This window comes from Sorex fumeus, unplaced genomic scaffold (assembly GCF_029834395.1).
Source record: "Sorex fumeus unplaced genomic scaffold, SorFum_2.1 ptg000037l, whole genome shotgun sequence".
NCBI lineage: Eukaryota > Metazoa > Chordata > Mammalia > Eulipotyphla > Soricidae > Sorex > Sorex fumeus.
The window spans coordinates 2,239,366-2,260,170 of record NW_026606094.1 but is presented as its reverse complement, the minus strand read 5'-3'; the positions used below and the strand labels follow the sequence as shown (position 1 = coordinate 2,260,170).

The 20,805-nt window shown below is 49.5% G+C and overlaps 1 protein-coding gene across 1 annotated transcript in view; it reads left to right on the top strand.

Moving 5' to 3' along the window:
- SND1 (staphylococcal nuclease and tudor domain containing 1) overlaps window positions 1-20,805 on the top strand; it is a 433,640-nt gene that overhangs the window by 246,520 nt on the left and 166,315 nt on the right. Inside the window, exon 14 of the mRNA XM_056118385.1 lies at window positions 17,685-17,757. Within this exon, the coding sequence (XP_055974360.1) occupies window positions 17,685-17,757 (73 nt within the window). The remainder of the gene's footprint in view (window positions 1-17,684; window positions 17,758-20,805) is intronic.

Here is a 20,805-nt window from a genome sequence, read left to right as displayed (position 1 = left end):
TGCTCAGCAGAGTTCAGCAGATCCCAGACGCTTGTCTGTGTTTGCCTGGTTGCTCCCTAACCGTGAATCCACCCAGACCTCTGTCCTGGTGCGCCCCCACCCCCACCCCCCTGGGATAGGCCTGTTTAGTGGCTGTCCCTGGGACGTGTGGGTCAGACAAAGCCGAGGAGACGCAGCTCTGCAAGCCCATCGTCCTCACACCCTCTCCTTGTTCCTGGACCCGCTGTGACGCCCGGCTCCTTGGCAGGACATTTCCTTGGGTTCTTACCTCTAGGGCCCTCTGCTCACTGGCCCCTTCCATTGATCACCTCTAGGCCTTTCATCATGTACGGAGGAAATGAAAACATTTATTAGGAAATGAGTTTTGGTTCCGCACTTCTGACGGCTGGCAGGAGAGCATTTCAGAAGCCCTGTGACATTTTACTTCTGTCCTTCCTGTCGGCGGCTGGTTGCCCCAAGGACGTGCATTCTCCGCGGCAGCATTGCTTACCCAGAGGCCCGTGCGGAGCTGTCTGTCCTTGGGTGGCACTGGGCACTGGACAGCCCAGCCAGTGCATGGGACTCGGCAGGCTGTAGCCATCGTCTCCCAGGGACTGCTGGCACTCACCTCCCACAGCATTGTTCTGTGACCTAGGACTCACTCGGTTCCCGAAGTTTGGGGATTGCCAGATCCCACTCCAAAGTGAGAAGAGAGAACGAGTTTAGGCACGTATTAGCTATACTTTAGTCTCTGTCACCGAGATCACTTCCCGTGGTCTTTGGCCCAGAACATTGCCCTGATATGTGACATTTACCTCTAACACCATGTCACATCCTGATGGATCGCGCATCTGCAGCGTGTCACACCGAATGTCAGCCAAGATAGCAGTCTGTCAGGCGACTGTGGCTTTTGGGATTCTTTTCTGAGGGCTTTTCCCCATGGACACAGTCTAGGACCTGACTCCAAAAGCAGAGAGGGTTTAGTGAAAATACCACTCTGGTTGGTGGCTTAAGACTCAGGAACATCTGGTGCAAAATTATATACACAGGGAGCACGCTCATAATTGAGGTATCTCTCCCTGCCTTTGTCCTCCTTCGGCCTGGTGGGCTCAGCAGATCTGCTGGGTGCCACAGCCTTGCCTCTCACAGTGGTCACTGGTGAGCTTTTCTGGGAACTGGACAATGATGAGACTGTGCTGGAGGAAGGGCTGGGGGGGGGGTGGCGGGGGGGCCGGGGACTGGCTTTGTGCTGAGCCAAAGATGATCCGATCTCTAATAGGCGATGCCTCCCCCCCCCCCCCCCCCCCCCCCGCCCAGGGCAGCAGGGGTACACCATAGCACTGAGTCTTGTCTATTTTCCACACCAGGTTCACTCCCCACCAGAGAACCTTGAATTCAGCCAGGCAGGGAAGCAGGAGAAATCGCCTGCAGAGCTGCTGGGGTGGGGAGGTGGGGGGAGTGGCAGTGTGGGAGGCGGAGGCAGACCAGGCTCTCATTCATCAGTTGGAGCAGCTGTCTTGCGCTTACAGTGTCAGTGAGTATGTAAAGAAAGGTGGGCTCAGCTTCTTAAGTTTTAGGTTTGCAGAAGCAAAACAGCCTGGACTGGACCTAAAGAGATAGCTCAGTGGGCTGAGTGCAGGTTAGTGTCCAGGAGACCTGGCTTCTATTCCCAGCACCCTCAGGAGACATCCGAACTCCTGGCCACGCCAGGTGTGGCCAGCCAAACCCGAAACTGAAGCCAGCAGCCCCCGGAATCCAGCGTTCACCTTGAGCTGAAGGGATGCCAAGAGGCTGGCCTGCTGACGCAGAGCTGCGAGAGTTGATTGTGCCGCTCCGTGGCCTCCCAACTATGGTGGAAAAACTGGCTTGGGGGTCACTGCACCATTGCTGGTTGAGTAGTTGGAAAGTGGGCCCTTCCCAAGACCTGGGGGACAGGGGCGTAAGGCAACAGAACTCCTAAACCATGAGGTGAAATGGCCACTGGCTCCATGAGAGCATTCACCTTTGTCGGCATGCCCCAGGAGGGTTCCTGGGTGATCTTGCAGATATCCCATCCTCACCCCATTGAGGTGGGAAAGACCCTTCGAAAAGACTTCCTGCTCACTCACAAGGGAGCATGGAGCCATTAACCAATCTTATGCGGGGGGAGGGGGGCAGAGCGCACTCTTTCTCAGAGGGTGGCACAGCTGACCTGGCTTCAAGAGCACCCGGGGTGGGGATACTGTGTTTGCCTTTCTCTGGCTTTCCATGGGAAGTGCTCCGTTCCCCCACACCACAGTCCCGTTCCCCAAGCGCGCGTGTGTGTGTCTTGTCAGTTTGCAGCTTGTCAGGATTCTCTCTCCATGCCGTTTCTGCCTTCTCCCACCCCATGAATATTATATGAATTTGGGGGCTGTTCTCCCCCTCATCCCTCCCCCCACCCCTGACCTCCAGGAGATCAGCTGGGGGTTTTTTGGTTTGTTTGTTTGTTTTTATTTCCCGTTGAACTTGGCTTTGGGATTTTATGCCCTGCCGATTTGAGGGGCACGAGGGGGGCCTCCCAGCTCGGTGTCGTCTGCAGATCTCATTAGTGAGTTGTTTACTCCTTTCCTGGGTCCTGCCGGGGCCCCTGAATACGGATGGCAACTGGTGGTGACCCCAAGTCTGTCACTGCTTATCCTGTCACTCACTTAAGCTGTCTTTTGTTGATCATCCTTCAGCTACTTTTTCATCTCCAGTGATTGCGAACTGAACCCAGCCAATCTGAATCACCCCTCCCCCTCCTCCCCAGCCCTGGTAAACTTTCTGGAGGTGCTGTGTCGAATGCTTTAGTCAAGGCCAGATGATTCGCATCTGCTGCACTTTGGGCCGCCGCTCATCCTGGCACTCCAGGGGACGAAAGACAGGTTGGGGGTGCCAGGCCAGCCTTCTCTCGAGACACCCCCCACCCTCCATCCTGAGGGGTGTGATTTCTCTGTGCCCGGAATCCCGCTTTCCGCCTCTCTGTGCATCACCCTCGCGCCCGGCAGCAGCGCAGTGCTCTTCCGTTGACTTTGCTTTCCAGAGCACTGTTTGGCCATTAATCCTTTTAGAGGAACATTGTAAGCTTTGGGGAAAGGGCAGCCTGTTAACGTGTCTGACTTCTCGGGTCAATGCCGCTGCCTGCCCGGGAGTTGATGAGCTTTCTCAGGGCTCCGTGACCTGTGCTTCCTCGGCGAGCGGGTCTGATCTGCCGACCCTTTCTCAGATCCTCTGATGGGAGCCCGGGGAGGGATGCTCTCCGTGTTGGTCGGGAGACCAGGTGAGTCAGCGGGAGCACGCCGGGCAGCAGCTTAGCTGGCTACTTGCAAGCACGCGCCCGGCTGCTCTGGCGCGGGTCCCGGCGTCTGACCCTTCTGGTGCCTCTGTTGGCTCACAGGCTGGCCCTCTTTGGGCCATTGTACTGCCACTCGGCATGGCTGGAGGAAGCCACATCTTTGTTAGTTTTGAGTGTAAATAGCCCCCCCAAGTCCCTACAGGCCGCCGCTGTTTCTGGTCCAGTTGTGTGGCAGCTGCTCCTCCTTCCTTATTACCTTGTGTCCTGGCAAGATAAGGCGTTGGCACCTTTACACAGGCTCGAAGCCTTGCTGCTCCCGTTGGCTCCATGGGAAGGCCTTTGATGTTGGCCCAGGGTTCTGGGCTCTAATGTGTGGCCTTCGTATTTTTAGTGAAAAGCACTCAGTTGCAGTGACCCACCCTTCTTGGTGACAGGCAGAACTTGCTCCGCCTTTTTCAAGGCAGCATAGACACTCCCTGGAGTGTTTGACACCCCAATTCTTTAAGTGTCAGTGACCCAGTTTCTAGTGTTCCTTTTACTTCCACCATCAGCCAGCTTCTGGCCTGCTGCATTGCTCGCCTTGCCTCTGTGACCATAGAAGTGTGAGGTGGGACTTTTGACACCTTCTGAGGAGAGCTCTTAACCCCTGGAGGCTTTTCCAAGGCAGTGGGTCATTATCAGGATGCTTTTTATTCTCGGTAGTGTCACAGAAATCTTTCATCTGTTTAGCCTAGTACAACTGGCTTGATTTCAAGCAGACCAGAACGTGGATTTCTTTAGCCTCCTAGGTGTCTATGCAAATGGGCTTTGGCTGAGTTTGTTAGGGACACTGGAGACAAACTAGAAACGCTTGGAGTCAGCTCCAAGCCTGGCTGGACGCCTTGTTTACCTTGGCCACCCAAACCTTAAGGACATCACCTGTGCCTTTCCCTAAGGCTCCCCAAACCAATTTTTAAAATGTAATGTTTTTAAGATTTCCTAGAAGCTGTTAGAATCCATGGCTTCTTGCAGTAAAACACAGAAAGTGATGTTTGCTTAGAAGTGGGGACTTGATTCCTTTAAGGCGCCTTTTTTATTCTAAGATTTTTGTGATTTCAGGATAAGACAGATAGATTCGGGAGAGAAATGGCTACCCCTCCCTACCACATTGACTGCAGGGAGTACTTTTGGTGCCTAATCTGGTGTCTAAGCAGATTTAAGTGCATTTAGATTGATTCTGGGTGGATGTAATGAGGTGAGGGCTACTTCAGGGGAGGAGCATAGGGCAGGCTCTCTTCCCTCCCAGTGGCTGTGAATCCTGTTACTGCTTAGGTGATGGGTGAGAGACTGTCCTGGGGCGGGAAAGGGGGGAGTTGGGGGGGGGTCTGGCACAGCTCTACTTCGCCTCTATCTCTTCCCAGTCCCCTCAGCCATGTTTTCTTGATTGCAAACAGAACAACATTTCCTTTCTCAAAAAAAAATCCGGGCACCAGAGAATTAGTACAGCAGGTAGGACACTTGCCTTGCACGTGACTGACCTGAGCCCAATCCCTGGCACTCCATATGGTGCCCTGAGCCCCCCGCCCCAAGAGTGATCCCTAAGCATAAAGCCAGGAGTAAGCCCTGAGCATGAGGGTATGGTTCCCCACCCCCACACACCTAAAAAACTCAAAACCAAAGCTAGTTCTGTTCCACAGATTTACACATCTTCAGTGGCCAACATCTGCAGACACCGGTCCCTAATGGGAATGCTCTGACTTTCACCCTGAGGTTGACCAGCACACCCACCCCTCTGCAGCCTTCTCTCAACTTGAAACTCTAGGAAATCTGCACTGGCATTTCCATCACAGCTGCCTGTCAGAAGGCTCTTGGTGTTTTGTTTTGTTTTTTATTGAATCACTGTGAGATACACAGTTACAAAGCTGTTCATGATTGGGTTTCAGTGTCATACAATGTTCAGACACCCTTCCCTCCACCAGTGTACATTTCCCACCACCGTTCGCTCTTGCGCACCCCCCGCCTTCCCCACCCGGTCTCCCAGCCTGCTTGGAAACTACTCAGCCATTCACAGTAGGCATTATGAAGAAGGAAATGTTTTAAGTAAGAATCTCTCTTGGCAATGGCAGTTACTGGGGGCTATAGTGTGCTTACCAATTTCCATGCATTTGTCGCAGTGACTTGTAAATGGGACGCTCCTTCCCACTGAAGTGCTTTTAATACCGGTGGGGAAGAAATACTCTTGGTCTCCCTCTCTGGGGTAGTCAGAACAGCTATGCATTTCCTGATTTAAAAGAGAAATTTATTTCACAAAATTTTAAGGGTGGATAAAATGACTTATGCCTAAAACAAACAAACAAAAAAGAACAACCCCCTCCTCCCCAAACAAAAACAGGTCTTGGATAGGATTATTCCTGTCTGTTTATTTAACTGTTATTTGTAGTACTGATTGCAGATGAAATGTGAAGACTTATCAGTCATTTCTGTTACATTAGAACCTCTGGCTTTCGGGCTGTCATTGGAGGAGGCCTGCAGAATCAGCCTGACAGTTCTGATTCATTAAACTTCTTGACAGAGAGGCACATTTTATCTTTACCTCAGCCCAGTGAGAAGCATTGATACTGAATTTGAGTGTATGCTTTGAAATTTTATTTTTCTTTTATGTTATTTTGGGGGGGCACACCTAGCTCCACTCAGGGCTTACTCCTGGCTCCACACCCAGGGGTCATTCTTGGCGGGGTCATGGGGCCATGGATCAAACCCAGGTGCCAGGGATCAAACCCGCATCAGCCATGAGCAAGGCAGATGTCCCACCCACTGTACTAGCTTGCTCTGTCCCTGTTTACAAATGTTAGAATGTATATCCGTTCTACCACTGCCTATAGATTATGTGAGCTAACTAGTTCTCCCAAGAAAGTAAATTATTCCTCTGTTGGGAACTTTTGTTCAACGCTGCTTTATCTTGCCAGGGATGACTTTGCCTTCACTTCTCTTTATTCATTTCCATTGAGTGTGTCCTGAGTCCCAGGCTTTGGGGACAGTAGCGGTAAAGACAAAAGATAATAGACATAAGTCTCCCGTAGCTTGCACTCTTAGAGGGACAGACGTTAAATACCTTCATATTTCTGGATATTGCCATTTGTATAGTCTCTCCGCTCACGTGGTTTCTTGGCCCCTCCTCTTTCTCTCCGCAGTCTTAATCCTGACTGCCTTTTACATCTTATTCCATCTCTCATTTCTGTTCGCTTTCCCCAAGCGAGCATCTCCCTGAAATTCATCTTGGCCGCCTGGCCTCTGTTCTTATCTTTTCAATAGTTTAATGGCACAGCTTTAAATAAACCCAGATTTCTCACTTTCAGCCTAATGACCTCGAGTGAAATTTCTCTTTGAATAAAATGAGAGCCCACCAGAATATTATTAATGCAGAGCTCTGATTGGAAAATTTTCCCTCTCTCCTTCACTCAGAAACCCTAGTACGTTTCTGTACCCCCAAGAACCAGGAGGAGTTCTATGGGGCCGCAGCATCACAACTGGAGCGTTGCACTCCAGCACAGAGGATGGAGACACTTCCTTTCTCTTGCCCAGCCCAGTGACATCCTCCTTTCACCCTGGGACTGTTGCCTGCCTTTCTCTTCCGGGGTCTGGCAGGTGAGGGTCCCAGGCAGGAGAGGACTAATGGGATTCAGCACGTGTGGGAGAGGGGTGGGGGTAGGGTCACCGTTTGGGGAATCTGGTTCATCAGCTTTTACAGGAGGGAATGCTAACAGGAAAGTGCACTGAAAGAGCTGGCGTGGGGAAGTGCTTTGACGATACAGCTGAATGTGGGGAAATTTAGCTTTTCCCTTTCTTCAGAAAAGATGAAGCACTCAACATCCAAATAGCAGTAATCAATCTGCATTTAAGGCAGCACAAATGGCCACTTCTGGAGAGCTGTATAATGTCTCCCTTCCCGAATAGTCTTCTCCTTCAGGGTATTAAGAGGATCTGCTCACTTTCTCCGTCCTGTCCTTTCTGCCCCTCCTCTCACCCTCGGCTTCGGATCCTGAAGGCCGCTGTCAGGGGTTCCTGGTGGAGCCGGAACCCACTGGGTGTGTGCGCTCTCTCCAAGTGAAAGTTCCCAAGACATCTGGTAGACATGGTCTGGTCAGGAACTGGGATTAAGAAGTGGTCCCTGTCCAGTCTTTGCAGTCATTAGCCTGCGCTGGTTCTTTTCCTTCTGTGGAAGGTTTCAGTGTTGCTTCAACTCTCTGGTGCCCGAAGGTATGGCAACCAAGCCCTTACTGGCAATAAATCATAAAGTTATCTCAAAGCAAACATTTTTCCTGACTCCCCTACCTCCACCCCCAGCATAGTCATGACCCACAGTGCAAGAAGCTAAGTTTTAACCTTGATCCACCGCCCATCTCATACAACTCGCCTTGCAACTGTTTGTCTCGGTTCTGAACTAGACTTCCTAGAGACTGTTCCAGGCATGCACATGGTTGTTCTTCTGTCCAGGATGACTTGCCCTTTCTCTCCCTTCTCGGTGAGCTTAGAAGACTTTGTCTTTTCACATGCCCTAAATATTTGTATTTCCAGATGCATTTCAGTATGCAATTGAGGAGTAACTCTTGACCCTTGACTTTTTCGATAATTTCAGAACTTGACTTCCTGAGCTTCTCAAAGCATGCTCCTGGGGCCAGCCGTGCCATTGTCTCTTGCAAATGAGTTAGAAGTGTGACTGCTGGACTGCCCCAGGCCCACTGAAATCAAAATTCCTTGGGGGATGAGCCCTCGCAGTTCAGTTCCCATCCTGGTGTCTTTCAGGTGATGCCGATATTCACTCAAATTTAAGTACCATTGCCCAGAGCCGTTCCTGTCCACTGTCAAATGAATTAAAATGTAGTCCTGTTATAGCAGATGAATAATCTTTATTGCAGTGGGAATTTAATCAGGCTTGTAAGTAATAGAGAACAAGGCATGGAATTGGATTTATCTGTCATCGCACTGCCTTCCCTCCCGGTGGTCACAGCCGCATTTGTCCCCACCAGGCCAACCGGACAGCTCTTGGTTCCCTCTGCCTCCTGTCTCAAGGCCCTTCCTCCTACTCTGCCTTTCCGGCTCCTTCCCTTCCTTCACCAGGTCCAGCGGAGTTAATGTGAAGTCATCTTGAGTGTTGCCTTGCTGGCTTGCTTTGGTCCATCTGCAGTGTCAGGAGACTGCGTGAGTGTGAGAGCAGAGTCATAACAGATAGCCCGAGCTGACTCTTGCACTAATCCTAAGAAATCTCTCCGGAGGGCTGGAGTCCGAACAATTAATCACCGATACATCAGTGCACAGAAATTCATAGCTGCCTCTGAAAGGGAAATCCACCCCCTAGCTTTCTGGCATCAGCAGGACTCATTGCATCGAAATTCCTTACAAACTTCAGCCCGCATTTCTCTTTTATCCTGATCTGCCCCTGGCTTCCCCTCCAGCTTTGGGCCCAGAAGTGGAGAAGGATTACTTCCTGTTCCTCTTGCTCTTCTGCAGCAGGTTCAGAAAGCCAAATATCTAGTGCAGGACATGGAATCGTTTCCAGCAGTGACGGGAAATGTAGCTCTCTCTGGAAAACCCATATTCCAAATAGCTGGTCTGTTGCTTGTCACTCCAGGAGTCAGATGACACATTACAACTTTTTGTGATTTTTTTCCTGTTACAGTGACACGTACCTTATCTTAAAGTCTATTGGGATGTGGAAAAAAAAAATTCAAGCATGTGGTCCAGTGGGGATCTGGATGAGACAGTAAACAATTGTGAATATGATTATGATAGTGGGAATTTGAATGAGTATCTGGGATGTATATTTGGGAGCACCTAAAGCAAAAGGTAAACTAAAAAACTAAAAAAGAGTCCAGGAGATGAAGCATATTCTGCCTGATCTACCCTGAGAAAGGAAGGAATGCTCTTCCTGCCCCATGGCACAGCACTTCTCCTTCCTTGAATTCATCCTATGGAATAATTAGTGAAGCTTCGAACGGAACAGTTTATTGCAGATTTATTCCTCACGGCATTATTTATAATACTGGAAGTATTATATTCAAATAAATATGGAGCACTCTGTGACGGATTAAATCATGGAACACATCCATATGAGGGATTTACTCTGCTGCTTTATTCTGTAAGAAATTAATAACAGTATTGTAAATCAATGTCACTTCAGTGGGAAAGAGATAAAGCTAGGTGGTGGAGAGAGGAATAGAAGAATACCAGGAGGAGTGGTCTGGCTGAGGTTTCTATTTCTAGGAAGGGAAATGAGACCGCACACTTTCCCTATGGCTGGAGTGTCAGTGAGGGACGGGAGACCAGGCTCTGCATGCAAGGGGCCTGGGTGCCATCGCCCATGCTGCATGGTTCCCTGAGCCACTCCAAGAGTACCCCTGAGCCCCACTGGGCATGTGCCCCAAATCAGAACTCTAAATGAATTTTCACAATTAAGATGTAAAGGACTGGGGCGGTATGTTTAAGTTTGAAAATAAGGCGACTGATGCTTTTATCTTGGAGAATTGGGAGTGACTGTTTCCATCCACACTGTGTTTTGAGGGCTGTGCCATTGCCTTGGTGCTGGGGAGTGGGTGGGTTTATAAGGCCACGGTTATGCCCACATCTCAGTAATCATTTCCACTCGAATCCAGTGACCTGGGACTGATCCTGACCATGGCCACCTCCTGCTTTAGTCCTGGAGTCTGATGGGCCTGCGGGTTAGCTCGCTTTTGCCGTCAACCTAACCATCATGATTCTGATTGCTCTCTGCCGCTGGGTTCCATGCTCCAGGTCTCGGTGGCGCCTAATGCAGGAGCACGTGTCTTCCTCTATTAGTCTGGATTGCACTGCCAGCCCTGCATTCCTTGTTACTCACTTCACCATCCCAGGACACCTCCGGACTCTGTCTGCTCACCTCCCCTTGACCAAAGGACTCACTCTCCTCATCTTCAGCTCATGCTCTCCTTCTCTGCCTTTCTAGCCAGTAATTCCAATTTTCTTGCAAAGTGCAGTGCTGCAGTCCTTGCACGCTCACCGCTCTGCACCTGCACCTCCTCTGGGTCTTATCCTCCAGGGTCAGGCCCTTCCTGCTGCTTCCTCCAGCTGCCAGGAAACCAGTGGGAAGGCCCGAGGAGTTGTGGCATGTGGCTTCATTTCATTGATGGCTGTATTTGATTCGTGCTGAAACACCATATTCTTTAGTGTAGCCTACAGCACCTGTGAGAGGTCCTTCAGGAGTTTAGCAAGTTATTCATTCTTTGTTCTGCTTTTTCTTTTCTTTTTTTCTTTTTTTGCCTTTTATGTTGAAACTATTTTCCTTTCTCCCATTTATCCTCCGTTGTCCAGTAGGAGTTTCACACATTTCTGCTCTACAGCTCTCTATAAGGTCAGAGCTTGCCCTCCCTCCCCCGAACTGCTCCTTGCTGTCTCCTTTACCTGGCTTTAGGTGACTGACACATGATTCTTTCCTTCTTGAAACTCTCTGCTACCCTCCCTCCCTGCCAGACACTGTTGGACACGGGCAAAGCAGTAGTGAAGTAGTAATATTCTGAGCCAGGAGCTCGGCCCATGAAGGTATGCGCACTGCCCTTTTGTCATGCTGGCCTCAGCCATGTCTCCAGTCTGAAATCTCTCCAGCATGAACCACTTTACTGGACACACCAGAATTGAGCAAGGCAAGTACGTGAACAAATGTTGAGGACAGAATTGTGACTCTCCACAGAGTTAGTCTACCTGCATAAGTTGAGTAATACCTAATCCATTTTGAAAATGATGTGTTGGAGTTTATAATTACATGCTGAATAGGGTAATACTTACCATTTCAAAGTATAGTTGTCCATTGAACAGTGCAGGGCTTAGGCAACTGCCTTCCTGTGCTATCAAAGCAAAGAGAGAGAGACAGGCTCTTGAGAACACAGGAGAGAGAGAGAGAGAGAGAGAGATATGGAGATGGAGAGAGGTGCCTGGGAGGAGACAGAGAGAGAGAGAGAGATCCAGGAATTCAACCCAGGTCTCACCTCATGTATGCAGGTATGCAAGGTGAGGCCTTTATCATTGCACCACATCCTCAATGCTATATGTAATTTTGAGAAGGGCACAGGAGTTTGGGGCCACCCCTATTGGTGTTAGGACTTACTTCTGGCTCTGTGCATCCTGGCAATGCTCAGGGGACCATATGTGGTACCAGTGATTGAACTGGGGTCTGGCTCATGCAAGGCATGCACGCTATCCAGCACTATCTCAGACCTTGTGTCTATCTTTTTTGTTTGTTTGGGGGCCACACCTGGTAGTGCTCAGGAGTAACTCCTGATTCTGTGCTCAGGAATCTCTTCTGACAGTACCCAGGAGACATCCCATATGCAGTGCCGGGGATTGAACTCAGATTGGCCACTGCATGCAAGGCAAACACCCTGCCTGCTATTGTACCACTCCAGCCCTGTGTATAACTTTTGACTCCCTAAAAATGTACCACTAATACCCTGGAATAAAAGCTGCGACAATAATATAGTTAACTCATACTTCATGTATATAAACATTTATATTTATGTATATTCACTATATATACAATATATAGTGTATATAAAGTATATGTACATATACTTTGTATCATATTCTTAAAATAAGGGTGTTATTTAAGAAATTCATAAAAATCTCCAGTGAAATGTGTGGTAAGTACATTTCAACAATCAGGGTGAACTGTAGTTCAAGGAAACACTGAAACCACCCCTTGTCTGGGATCCCCGAGGTGGCCAGCCAGTGACTTTGTGGTTGGAGTGAGGTGGCAGCTACAGGCCATCTGTGATTCTTTTCCGTTCCACAGAGTGATACCGGAAGGATGCTTGAATGGAGGGGCGTGGGAGGAAATGGGCCTTCGTGGATTCCAAGAGGGACTGATGTGCCACACATTAAAATTCCCATTTGCCAGTCTTGATTAGGGTGCTCCATTGGGAGAAGAATGGTGAAAGGGGTTTTTCCGGAGAATCTGTGTCGGTGGTGTGCAATGAGTGGTCCAGCATCAGCAGGGCTGAGTGAGCTCGGTAAATGATTCTGATGTTATCTTGGAAACACTTGCTGAGGGCCCTAGAGAGTTAACAAAGGTCAAGTGGGCACAGTTTGCTAGAACTTTAGTTTGAGATGTAGGCATTCAAGCCTTCAGAGTTAAGGGACATTTTTGTTCCATTTTTGGTTTCCAGGGAATCATTATTATAGGGAAATTACGGGTACAGCTGTGAGTTCGTGAACTTGCACTCAGATCTCTCTGCTCACTTCCTCATTTTCCTGCTACCTCTCCATTGTGGTTCACCCTCTCACTTTATTTTCTCCATTCAGTTCCTCTAGGGGCTGGGAATGCGACTCAGTGGTCCAGCCCTGCCCACTGGGATCCCCAAATAACCCCAGGCATAATGAGAGAAAGTAGTTGGTACTTTGTGAAAAGTGGTTTCTCCAGAGAAAGTGGCTCTGTTTCCTCAGAAAAAAAATCCACATAGATAATTCTGGAAGCATTTTAGAATAGTACATAGATAGTTCTTAAGCTTCCTAAGTGAAACAATCTAGGACCCCACTTAAGAATTCCTGGTGTGCTAACTGCTCTATTAGTGGGTCGGGGTTGGATCTAACAATAAGTCCTTTGACTTTTTCTTTTACTTCACTGAAAAAAGAAAAGATTTATTTAAAATGGCTATCTACCATCACTGAATTGGAATTAATGTCATGGGCTGTTGGCACAAGATGAACTGCTGTTAGGTGTCAGTGTTGCTGATCAGGGCTTGTGTCTTGGAAATGGTGGGTCCGAAAATCTAAGAGAAAACTCCTCTTGCTAAGAGAGCCTGAGAGTCTTATCTGTCATGCCGAGGGAGCAGGGCAAGCTCACTTTAAACATCCCCTTACCTCCTTGGCAATATTGGCTTTATTTCCTAGCAGGAAGACAGTGGCGTTTCATACATGACAACTTCAAAGTTTGCTGGGTTTTATTTATTTATTTGGCTGATTTTGTTGTTTGTTTTTGTTCATTTGTTTAAAATTTTGCAGGGCGGTTGGTGATGGAGCAATAGTACAGTGGTTAGGGTGTTTGCCTTGCATGCAGCCAACTCAGGTTCAATTCCTAACATCCTATTTGGTCCCCTGAGTACCACTAGGAGTAATTCTTGAATGCAAAGCCAGGAGTAACCCCTGTGCATAGCTGTGTGTGACCCCTCCAAAAAAAAAAAAGCCCCCCCAAAATTTTTTTGCAGGGCTGTCGGGTGCACAGCTGGTGGACCTTTGGGGCACCACCTGTCTCGGAGCTCGGGTGTTACTTGCTGGCAGTGCTTAGGGATCAAACCGGGGCCCTTCTGCATGCAGGACTTGTGCTCTCGTCTAGCCCATTGCTGCTTAAAGAAAGAGTGGTCTAAGTGGGGTTTCTCTCTCACACAGGAGCTTCTCGAAACTTCTAGACGCATCTGAGGAAGCCGAGTTTCCACCCCTCTTCTGCCCCGTTAACCATTGGCACGTTTGTGGCCATGTACTCACTTTTCCTGTCCGGGGATGATTTCTGTCCATTATTGACCCCACTGGGCTTTGTACCGCCGCTGCCTGGAGAAGAAAGCCTGGGAGAGGAGCAGGCTGTGTTCTGCCCCACTGCTTCCTTTCTCCCAGCCGGCCAGAGCACCAGCCTGCCTTTGTGAAAAAGCAGCTATTAAGCAGACACAGCGGGAGGAGTTTAGAAGTCAGGAGTTTCATTCCTTGCTTAATGAAAAGGGATGTTGAGCAGTGGCTGCAGCCTGCAGGGAGAAGGGAGTGTGGGGAGGGGAGGCAGAGCTCCTCTGTGGAGCTGGGACCTGTGCAAGCAAACCTGCTATGGGCTCTCCTTGCTGCTTCCAAACCCTGAGAGGAGAGAGAGGGAGGGGGGAGGGAGGGGGAGAAATAGAAGGGGGTGGGGGGGAAAGAGGGAGAGAGAGAGAGAGAGAGAGAGAGAGAGAGAGAGAGAGAGAGAGAGAGAGAGAGAGAGAATGGTTATATAAGCTGGAGGGTGGCCCCACTGAGCAGCAGTGACAAGACAAAAACCGGGACCTGCACTTCCCTCCTTACCATATATGCAGCTGTCAAAGGACAGTCGGCATCCCTGCAGGGTCCTGGGACAGAGGTCGACATAGGTTCCTGTTGGCAAAGAAAGCCAATCTTGGCAAGGGCTGCGTGCAAGGCAAACGCCGCTATCAGGCCCGCTGAGATATGTGTGTAGGTTTCTACACTCGGAAGTTCTGTCTGAGCAGCTCTGGCTGCGACATCAGCCCCGGGTCATGCTGAGGGAGGTGTTCTGGGCAGGCCTCACCCCCAGGTCATTGCTCTGAAATGTGAGAACCAACACCAAAGCAGCCTCCGCCCAAGGTCTTGGCACAGCTCAGACCCAGCCAGAGTCAGTTATTTAGTCAGTGTCTCTGAGCATCCTGGCTTTGCAACCAGTTTGGTATAGAGCTTAAAGCGAGGTGGGTAGGGTGGGGGATCGCTTGCATGTGGGTTTGGTTGCGGTATATATTAATATTCATACTCCACTATAGAGAAAGTATGGTTGGTTTCTAATGTCATTCGTAGCATATTGCCATGTTTTCTAATTTGGGGTGTTCTTTCTCCTCTGGGGGAGCATCTTGAATCTCAATGAAAAATCCTGGGTTTTTGCTTAGATAGCACAGAGCCACTTTGGGGTCACAGACAGAAAGCAACCTTTCCATTTATTTGCTGCTTTTTGCCTCGAGAACGTTTGTTTTCTTCCTTGCTGTTCAGACTCTTTTTACCCACAGTGGCTATGCACTGCTCTCCATACCCCAGGAAAGGCCAGAGTTCAGCGATGTTCCCCCATGAACTCGGCTGCTCAGTGGGCAGGCCCTGTTTATTTTAGTTGTCCTTGTGGTTAGAAGAGGGTCAGAGTGGAGGCCTCTGTGTCCACAGAAGGCCTGGCCCTGAGGGAAGGTCAGTTCAGCAGCCCCTGTGGCTCAACTTCCATGAGTTTCTGAGAGCAAACTCGGAGAGCCTGCCAGAGGGGACCACAGAGCTCTGAGACCTGGCCGGCTTGGATCTGTTGGTGGCCTTCAGCCATGGGTCTTCCATAAAAAGCTTCCTTTGGCCCTCGGCCCTTGGCCTGCAGACCCCAGGGAAGCCAGAAGCAGCTCAAACCTTCAAATGGAGCCCAGGCCTTTTATCATTGTCAGCAGCAAAGTGGGGACACCGCCCCCAGGAAACCCTGGAAGCTTCAGGAGGTGCAATAGCTGCCACAGACACAGTTGGGGGGTGCTAGGGGTGGGGGTGGGCTCTCAGAGAGGCGCTATGAGACTGTTTTGGGTTTTTTTTTTTTTCCTAATTCTAAAAGAGGTTGACCAAGTAACTTTAGAAAGGGATGATGCTTAACAGCTCCCTGTATGGTAAATCGTGACACTGAGAAAGGGAAAATCCTGACCCATTTGCAGTTTCTAAGACTGAAGCTCTTGATTCAAGTTCAGGAGGAACCGTGTGACTCACTGGGAAACATGCTTTCTGGGCATAGTTGTGCTCCAAGTGAAGGACTGAGTCCCCACTCTCCTTAATTCTTTGCTTTGATTTCTTACCATCTTCATGGAGCGCTGGGAAAAGAGATTTTGGAAGGAAGGCATTTGTTTCTTTTTCTGAAGAGGAGACATTTCACATCAGTTGAAAGAAATAGATTCTCTGGGTGGAAGAGGGGTACCTGGGATGCCCCAAGTGTGTGTCCGTGATAGGATTTGCTCACTTTCGTATTGAGCTGCACCCCCCCACTCGCCCAGTGAGGTTGACCATATCTCACAGTCATCGTTGCCACCACATAATCCTTGCACAGTTTTTAAGTATTGCCAGCCTATTTTTTTTTTTTCAAAAAAAAATTTTTTTTTTTGGTGGGCTGGAGTGATAGCGGCGTTTGCCTTGCACGCAGCCAGCCCGGCTGAGCCAGGTTCGATTCTTCCATCCCTCTTGGAGAGCCCAGCAAGCTACCGAGAGTATCTCGCCCCCACAGCAAAGCCTGGCAAGCTACCTGTGCCTTATTTAATATGCCAAACACAGTAACAACAGGTCTCAAAAAAAAAAAACGGAGACGTTACTGGGCCTGCTAGAGCAAATCAGTGAAAAACGGGAGGACAGTGTTTGTTTTTGTTTGTTTGGTGGTGGTGGTGGGATGAGTTTGGCATAAAATCTGCTCCAATTGATTGCAGTGAGCTGAGCTGGTTTAGGTGTAAGAGCCTGAAAGAGAACCTTGGGAAGCAGGGACCCCTGCTCTGATTGTTGAGGGGGGGAAGTATAGGGAACCTATGCCAGGAGGGGTGCTAGTGGGAGGGTCCTCGACACTGATTCTGCTCCAGACAGCACTGCCACCTGGCAGTCAGAACCCCTATAGCAAACACCCTACCCCCACATACACACCAGTCAGAACCCATATAACAGGCATCCCAACAGACACACACCAGTCAGAACCGCTGTAACAGGCACCCCATCAGACACACACACACACACACACCAGTCAGAACTGCTATAACAGGCACCCCAATAGACACACACACCAGTCAGAACCGCTATAACAGGCAGGCCAACAGACATACCCAAACCAGTCGGAACCCCTATAACAGGCACCCCAACAGACACACACACATATACACACCAGTCAGAACCCCTATAACAGGCACCCCAACAGACACACACACACACACACACACCCTGTTTCCTGCTCAGGTGTCCAGGCCAGCGGTGCCTGGAGGGGCTTTATCTAGTAGGGTGCTTACTTTGAAATTTGCCCCCCTAGATCCTTCATGGTTACAGTGACCCTTAGTCTTCCATGGACTTGGAAGGGAACAGTGGTGATACTGTTGCCAACCCTGTAGGGATTAGACCAGGATTAGACTAAGCACCCCCTCCCTCCCGGCTAATTAAAAATGGACTTAAAGGCAGTCCTCCAGCATTTGGTTAATTTTTTTTCCCACTGTTAAGTGACTTGTCTCTACAATAGTGCTTCATTCTGGGCAACTTATCTTTTTACCTGAGAGGAACTGATTTCCATTAGAATTGGAACACTGGCTACATATTTTGCATTTTAAATGTTTCATGTGATTAAACACCAAAAAGAAACGTTACTTCTGTTTCTGGGGACTTTGTTCTTCCAACTGATTGTTCCTTTATGTGGTAACAATGCCTTTAATTTGGAAACAAGTTCTGGAACTCTCTCTGATTACCAGGTACACTCGGCTAGCTGGAGCTAGCAGCCAAATCCTGGTAAAGGGGTATAGGAGAGAAGGGGTGTGGGAGAGAAGCAGGCTCCTGCAAACCTGCTTGCAGAGGCTGGCCACACTGCTACCCCATGAGACACCGAGCTGAGAGAATCCCCGACTAACGACCTCGCTTCTCTCCCTCCACCCTTGCCGTATGATTTGTACTTGAATCATTGTTTTTCCTTCCTTTACAGAGCTATTAAGAATGGCAAGGGATTGCATAGCAAGAAGGAAGTGCCTATCCACCGCGTGGCAGACATCTCGGGGGTGAGTCCAGTCTCAGAATGGAGCTTGCGTGGCAGAGGCGCCGAGCCCCTGGCTGCTGCTTCACCGAAAGCCTTTGGCTTATGTGTTTTCTTTAGCGGGTTTGTTTGCAGGCACCGACGGCAGATTTTTCCAGGGCTCCAGCTTGTGCACCTAGAGAGAGAGGATCCTGTTTTAAATTCTGGAAAAGTAGAAATCAAACTAGGACAGTCCAAACCTCCTCCTTGCTTTTTCACCTGCACTAGTACTGTGTTGCTTTTCCATTTGAAAATTATTATGAGCTAGGAGATTGTCCCATTTGTCTTTAAACGAAAATTGCCTCTCTTTAAAAATCCCTCTTTAATTCTCACTGTTGCTGGGCGGTCTTAGCAGGAAAAGGTCAAGTATAGGTCTTAGGACACATCCAAGTATTAATGTAATTTCCTCATCGCCTTCTCCTGGCCGCCTGGAAGTGGGAGAAATGTGCACGCATCCTTTGCGGTAATAGAGATAGATGATGGAGAAAGATGGATGACTCAAATACTTTTGACTTCCCCAAAGGCAGAGCCCGGGTGATTAGCGAGTAGGATTTTGCCCTAGCTCTGTGATCCAGGCTTTGGCAGCAAAGATAGATCCTTGTGTTAATGGGGAAGGTTTCCTTTCTTCGGCAAGGGTTTCCAGCATGCCACACTGTGCCTTGAATTCTGGAGGCAGTGAGAATAAAGCTGTGAACCCAGGGGAAAGTGGAAACAGTTGGCCATGGTGATGGTAGGTGCCACGGCCTGTGTTCTGTCCAGAAGTGGAGTCCACTAGACACTGATTGCACTGATTGACATGAGGTGACCAGAGAAGGCTTGGCCACTTGCTCGATGCAGGTGGGACACACACTGTTTATTTCACCTCTCATCGAGGACCTCCTAGCCCAGGGCAGGAGAGGAAAAGAGGCTAGGAAATCTTAGCTTGGATTCTCAGAGAATTTACCTTGGGCCCCCAGAAGCAAAAACTGCCACAAACCAAAGCTCCCGGAGCTGAAACTAGCCCTCGGTGATGAGTTAGATTGTATTATCTTGGGGCTGGAGCAATAGCATAGCAGGTAGGGTGTTTGCCTTGCAAGCGGCCAACACGGGTTTGATTCCCAGCATCCCACATGGTCCCCTGAGCACTGCCAGGAGTAATCCCTGAGTGCAGAACCAGGAGTAACTCCTGTGCATTGCCAGGTGTGACCCCTCCAAAAAAGTAGATTGTATTATCTTCCTGTTAGGTTGTTCCTGTTGTTCTTGTGATTGCTGGATATAAATGTGTTTGGCCAGCTCCCCTGCCGAGGAAGAATGGTACCCTGTTTTATTTCAAGCAGTGTGGCTCTGTTGTATCTTACACAGACTACAGATTGAGCAGCATTACCACCATTAATTGGGCCTTCCCAAGAAATTCTGTGTGGTGCCTCTGTTCTGGGAGCAAGTCCGAGTCCGTGGCTGCTGATCTGCCCGGGGAGCTTGGAAACCTGTTGCTTGGCCTTTAAGCCTGAGCATGGAGTCAGCAGGCGTGTCCCCCTGGGGGGTGGGGGGGATGGCAGCAGGCCACTTGTCACTGTGACTTCCCCTGCAGGGGACCTTGTCTACATGTTGATTAGGAGCTCCCGTGGCAGCTTCTGTGTCATTGTCAGCACATTCCCCTTAACATTCTTTTGGCGATGACATTTGTCACCAGCAGGCAGTTTGGGGGCTGTTCAACAGTGGGGAAATAAGTTGAAAACCTCTGCTTCGGAGGACTATGGGATGGAGTAGGGGTTAAGGAGTTTGCTTTGCAGGCAGCCTGCGCCCGCTGGTTCCTTCCCTGGCACCCCATGTGGTCCCCTGAGCCAATTCCAGGTGTGATTCTTAGCTCAGAGCCCAGAGCAAGTCCTGAGCACTGCTAGGTGTGGCCCGACCTCCCTCCCTATCTCTGGGAGGGAGATGCTTTGGAAAACCTAATAGTGCCTCTTCTCCCTTCAGCTGTGCCCACGCCAAAGCCTCTGGTGGGTACATCCCAGGCTTCCTACCCTCTGACTCCTGCTTCGGGAGAGGGGCTTTCTGTGGGTCTGCGGAGCTCAGCAGAGAGGGGAGATCTCACTTAGACTTGGATGCTCTGGGCTGGCCAGGCTGCGGGCTACTTATGCACCGAGTGACCCTGTGGTCCCGGCCTCCCACTTGCATGTGCTTTCCTTGTTGCCTTGGTTTGACTTGGTTGGCTTTCACTGCCCGGGGTTGGTGCAGAGCAGGGTTGCGGGGAGTGGAGTACTTATGAAACATGTCTTAATTTTGTGTGTGTGCCCCTCCCCTCATAAGCTGTAGCCCAGTTTCATGCAATTTTCTCTTCTCTATCTGCTATTGCAGAATTGGGTTGCTGTTAAGTTATTTAAAAATAAATGCCAGTTAAATCTCCCTCGGTTACCACATAAATAAAAGAGGAAAGCTTGAACAAGCGCTCGGGTGAACAGGAAGAAGCTATTCCATCGAAATAGATGTCAGGGTGACCTTGTCTACCTTCCTGGCACATTCTGCTTCGATTATTGGGGGGAGTGTGTGTGGAGGGGGTTCTTTAACAGTTTGCTTACCCCCACTAGCTTTCCCTGTGTTAAATTGTGTGTGTGTGTGTGTGTGTGTGTGTGTGTGTGGAGCGGGGGATGGAGAGTGCCCTGTACCATTTAAGTGAAGTGGAAGGGTTTGCAGCTTCTGGGAGCTCGCTATGCGGGCTGGAAGCCGGGAAGTGCCAGACACAGAGCTAGCTTACTGTCAGACAAAACACCCAGAAAGAAAGTTGTTGTCGTGCACACAGGCATAGTGGGCTCATCAAAGGGTCTTAATTTTTTTTTTTGATCTTTCACAGTGAGGGCTTCTCCCCCTCTACCTTCTCCCCCTCCACCACCCCATTGATCCCTTAGTAGGGACTCCCCCTTAGCTGCAGATCTTGGCTGATGGAAGTTTTGGTTGAGCTGACAAGATGCTACGCTCTACTATGTGCCGATATAATTTACTAGAAAGATGGAGAGAGAGAGAGAGAGAGAGAGAGAGAGAGAGAGAGAGAGAGAGAGAG